At 49.0% G+C, this 3,880-nt stretch overlaps 1 protein-coding gene across 1 annotated transcript; it reads right to left on the reverse strand.

The window, feature by feature from the left end:
* Window positions 1-351: 351 nt before the first annotated feature.
* LOC100283356 (uncharacterized) lies at window positions 352-1,459 on the reverse strand. The gene has a single exon (XM_020542662.2). The coding sequence runs from the start codon at window positions 1,347-1,349 to the stop codon at window positions 831-833; it is 519 nt and encodes a 172-aa protein (XP_020398251.1). The 5' UTR covers window positions 1,350-1,459; the 3' UTR covers window positions 352-830.
* Window positions 1,460-3,880: the final 2,421 nt, after the last annotated feature.

The raw sequence follows: 3,880 nt of genomic DNA on the forward strand, positions 1-3,880 counted from the left end.
TAGATGGATGAGCTCCCAAAAATTCTCGCGTGGGCTCAAATAAGATGGTCTAAAGGTATGTTTGGTTTGATGTATAACTTGACACACTTTGCCTAACTTTTCTGCTTAAGGTTAGTTATTCAGGCTGTTTGGTTCGTGGCTAAAGACCTGTTTGGTTTGATGACTAACTTGTCCCACTTTGCCACACTTTTGTGCCTAAGGTTAGTTCTTAAATTCGAACGACTAACCTTAGGCAAAGTGTGGCACGTTTAGCCACAAACCAAACAGCCCCTAAATGTGTCACACTTTGCCGTTCGAATTGAAGAACTAACCTTAGGCAGAAAAGTTAGGTAAAGTATGACAAGTTAGACATCAAATCAAACAGACCGTCAATTTGAACGACTAACATTAGGCAAAGTGTGACACATTTAACCACGAACCAAACAACCCCTAAATATGTCTTCTTTATCGTCTCAAACATCTATAAAAAAGTATAGACTATAATTGCTAGATCTTCTCATAGATACAAAACGGTAATTAAAATCGTAACGAGGAGAGGAGATCGAGTAGAGCAGCATGATCGACGATCCTCTTCTAGAACCAAAACTGTGTTTCTTGAATTATAAATATTCCACCTCAATTCGCCTCCCCGTTTCCGAGACCAAATTAACGCATCTCTACAGGAAATAACGATGTGAGATGGTCAAAGCAAAACAAACTTAACTCATCAGTTATTGTCGCGCGAGAGCGCGCTCGCGGGCATGGGCATGCGAACGTTAGCAGCGGCGACAAACGATGCGAGGGCCCAAAACGCCCGGCTCTCTGTTGTCGTCCGTGGAGAAGGAGATCGATCAGATCATGTTGGAGAGCGAGCGGCAGTTCTCGGACATCTCGACGAGCGACGCGTCGAACTGCTCCATGGGGTTCTTCTCGCCGATCTGCCTGAACTGCTCGTCGCAGTTCTGCATGTCCTGCGCCGCCATGCCCATGGTGGCGCGGATGGTGACGGCGTCCTTGAAGCCGATGGCGCGGCGGCAGGCTCCCAGGTTGTCCTCCACGTCCAGGTACAGGTTGTTGCACAGGTCCAGCACCGTCCGCGCCTTGGGGGACGCCGTCACGGCGGCCTCCTTGACGTGCGCCCTCGCCGCCTCGGTGCGCTTGTTGAACGCGTCCACCTGCATCCGCAACACCGCCATGGCGTCCAACACCCCGGCGCTCTGCGCCTCGCTCCCCACCGTGCTGGTGCAGATGTCGGGGAACGCGGTTCCCCTGCAGATCTCCGCCAGCGTGGCCGCGTCCACGGCCGCAGGCGTGGCTAAGAGCGCCGCGACAGCCGCGACGAGGAGGTACAGGGCACGGGTTCCCGCCATGGCTGTTGCCTTTGTTACCTGTGTCTGTGTCTCGGTGCAATTTACGTGGGCTAGCTGCGTGTCGGAGGAGGCTGGTGAGAAGAGGAAAGGCGATGATGTGGGGGGCTGCTCGGACGGGGAGGACGACGACATAAGTACGCGAGATGGGTGGCGTGGCTGGCTGCATGCATCATGCATGGACAACGGAAATGGCGGGTTATCCTCCTTTGCCCGGATTCTCTTTGTCCGTTCGTTGGTATTGCCGTTGCCATTGTAAGTTTCCATTTTTAGTAGCCCTTAACTAGAGCAGATCGCAAGATAGGCAAACTCCATGCGGATAATGCATGTCATATACGTTCCGTAGGAAGAGATGGGCCTGTTTGTTTTCCTTAGACATTATTAGTCTAAGCCTCTAAGGTCTAAATTTTAGTTCCTACCTAGTTTAATTCTAGAAACTAAAGAGTACTAAAGACCATTAAAACAGATAAACAAAGACCTTCCAACAACATGATATGCATATTTTGGCTTGACGGGTCCCACACGATGAAGTTATATAATGTGTTGCATTGCATCGCTCACCACCTAGCATCTGGTAATGCCACTGAGGTAAACTTCACAATTAATGGAATCCGATAAAATATGAGATATTATTTGACTGATGGCATCTACCCAGACCGGGCAACCTTAGTGAAGTCAGTATTTGTTGGTCACTCGTTTTTTATTCCCAAAGAACATAAAAAATAAGGCAACACAAATGAATTATTCTTTCACTTCATCCTTTAAGTAACTCTTTTTTGAGAGATTAATTAAAGGAAGAATGTAAGAAACATAAATAAAGAACACCAGGAATAAAATAATGCAAAACATAAGAGATGAAATAGGTTGCTCATCTTGATATGGTATACTTTGCTCCATTCTTTATTATATAACAAATGATTACAATTATATATACCTTCGACTTTACGAACAGTAATGTGAAGGTAGGAAGTGAAATAACTTCGTAGGCGGAGCAAGTCGGTTCTCTTGGGCCCAAAAAACGTATGTATGCATGACATTGTGCCCCTATTTATAGTCACATGGTACAACCGAAAGGGAAATGTGCCCTTAGGCAATTTCAATAATGTTTTGGTGATTAAGTGCCCAACACGGTTAATTAAGTTCTTATGTGCCAAGTAAAGTGAGAAGTGCAAATCAAAGAAAAATGTACGTTTCTAGACTTAGTACATTGTTTTGAGTACTAATGTGTTTTGTCTAAGTGCTAGAAACAGTGAGAAAAGAATTAGAAAAAGAGTTGGCTATGTGCACCAAACTCCAGCTCGGCTTGGCACACCGGACTGTCCGGTGGTGCACCGACAGTGTCCGGTGCGCCAGGCTGGTCTTCGGTGAAAAGGCCGCTCTCGGGAGTTGACGGCGGTGTACGGCTATAATTCACCGGACTGTCCGGTGAGTCGTCCGCGGTGTACTCGTCGCTCTGGGGAAAAGCATAGGGGCGACGTGGCTATAATTCACCGGACTGTCCGGTGGTGCACCGGACTGTCCGGTGAGCCAACAGTCGCCAGCGCCAATGGTCGGCCGCGCAATCCTCGCGCGACACGTGGACTGCTCCAACGGTCGGCTGGTACACCGGACTGTCCGGTGTCCCTTGGGCCATTTCTAAAGTGTTTTAGTGATTAAGTGCCCAACACATATTCTCTAAGTGTTAAATTGTGCCAAAGATTGAAGAAGTGCAAATCATGTAACAAGGTACGTTTCTAGACTTAGTACATTGATTTGGGTACTAATGTATTGTGTCTAAGTGCTAGAAACAGGAGAAAAAGATTGGAAAAGAGTTGGCTGTGTACAGCCAACTACTGCTCGGTCTGGGTGCACCGGACAGTGTCCGGTGCGCCAGGACCAGTCTCGGTGAACAGGCCGCTCTCGGGACTCGACTACGGCATACGTCTATAATTCATTGGATTGTTCGGTGGTGCACCGGACTATCCGGTGAGTCGTCCGCGGCGAAGTCGTCGCTCTCGGGAAAAGTTCAACGGCGTACGGCTAAAATTCACCGGACTGTCCGGTGGTGCACCGGACTGTCCGGTGGTGCAACGGTCGACTGCGCAACGGTCGGCAGCGAAATCGGCGGGCGACACGTGGCCCACACCAACGGTCGGAAGGGGGCACCGGACTGTCCGGTGCGCCAACCGACGCCGAGGTGCAACGATCGTCTGCGCCAGAAAAAGAAGGAGATCTGCACCGGACAAGCTACAGTGGTTGTCCGGTGCGCCACCCGACAGAAGGCAAGATTGGCTTTCCTTGTTGATCTCCAACGGCTCCTAGCTTCCTTGGGGCTATAAAAAGGACCCCTAGGCGCATGGAGGAGTCACCCAAGCTTACAAGAAAGATCCTAAGACTCCAAGACTCCATTCTCACGCATTTGATTCTTTGAGATAGTGACTTGAGCTCCATTTGAGTTGATAACTCCTTGTGTTGTGTTTTGAGCTCGAGTTGTGACTTGTGTGCGTGATTGTGCTCTCATTTTGAGTCTTGTGTGTGTTGCTCTCCCCTCCCTT

The sequence above is a fragment of the Zea mays genome, chromosome 8, assembly GCF_902167145.1.
Source record: "Zea mays cultivar B73 chromosome 8, Zm-B73-REFERENCE-NAM-5.0, whole genome shotgun sequence".
Classification (NCBI taxonomy): Eukaryota; Viridiplantae; Streptophyta; class Magnoliopsida; order Poales; family Poaceae; genus Zea; species Zea mays.

Coding starts and splice junctions, on each gene's coding strand:
- LOC100283356 (XM_020542662.2), bottom strand. CDS start 1,349: ATGGCGGGAACCCGTGCCCTGTACCTCCTCGTCGCGGCTGTCGCGGCG.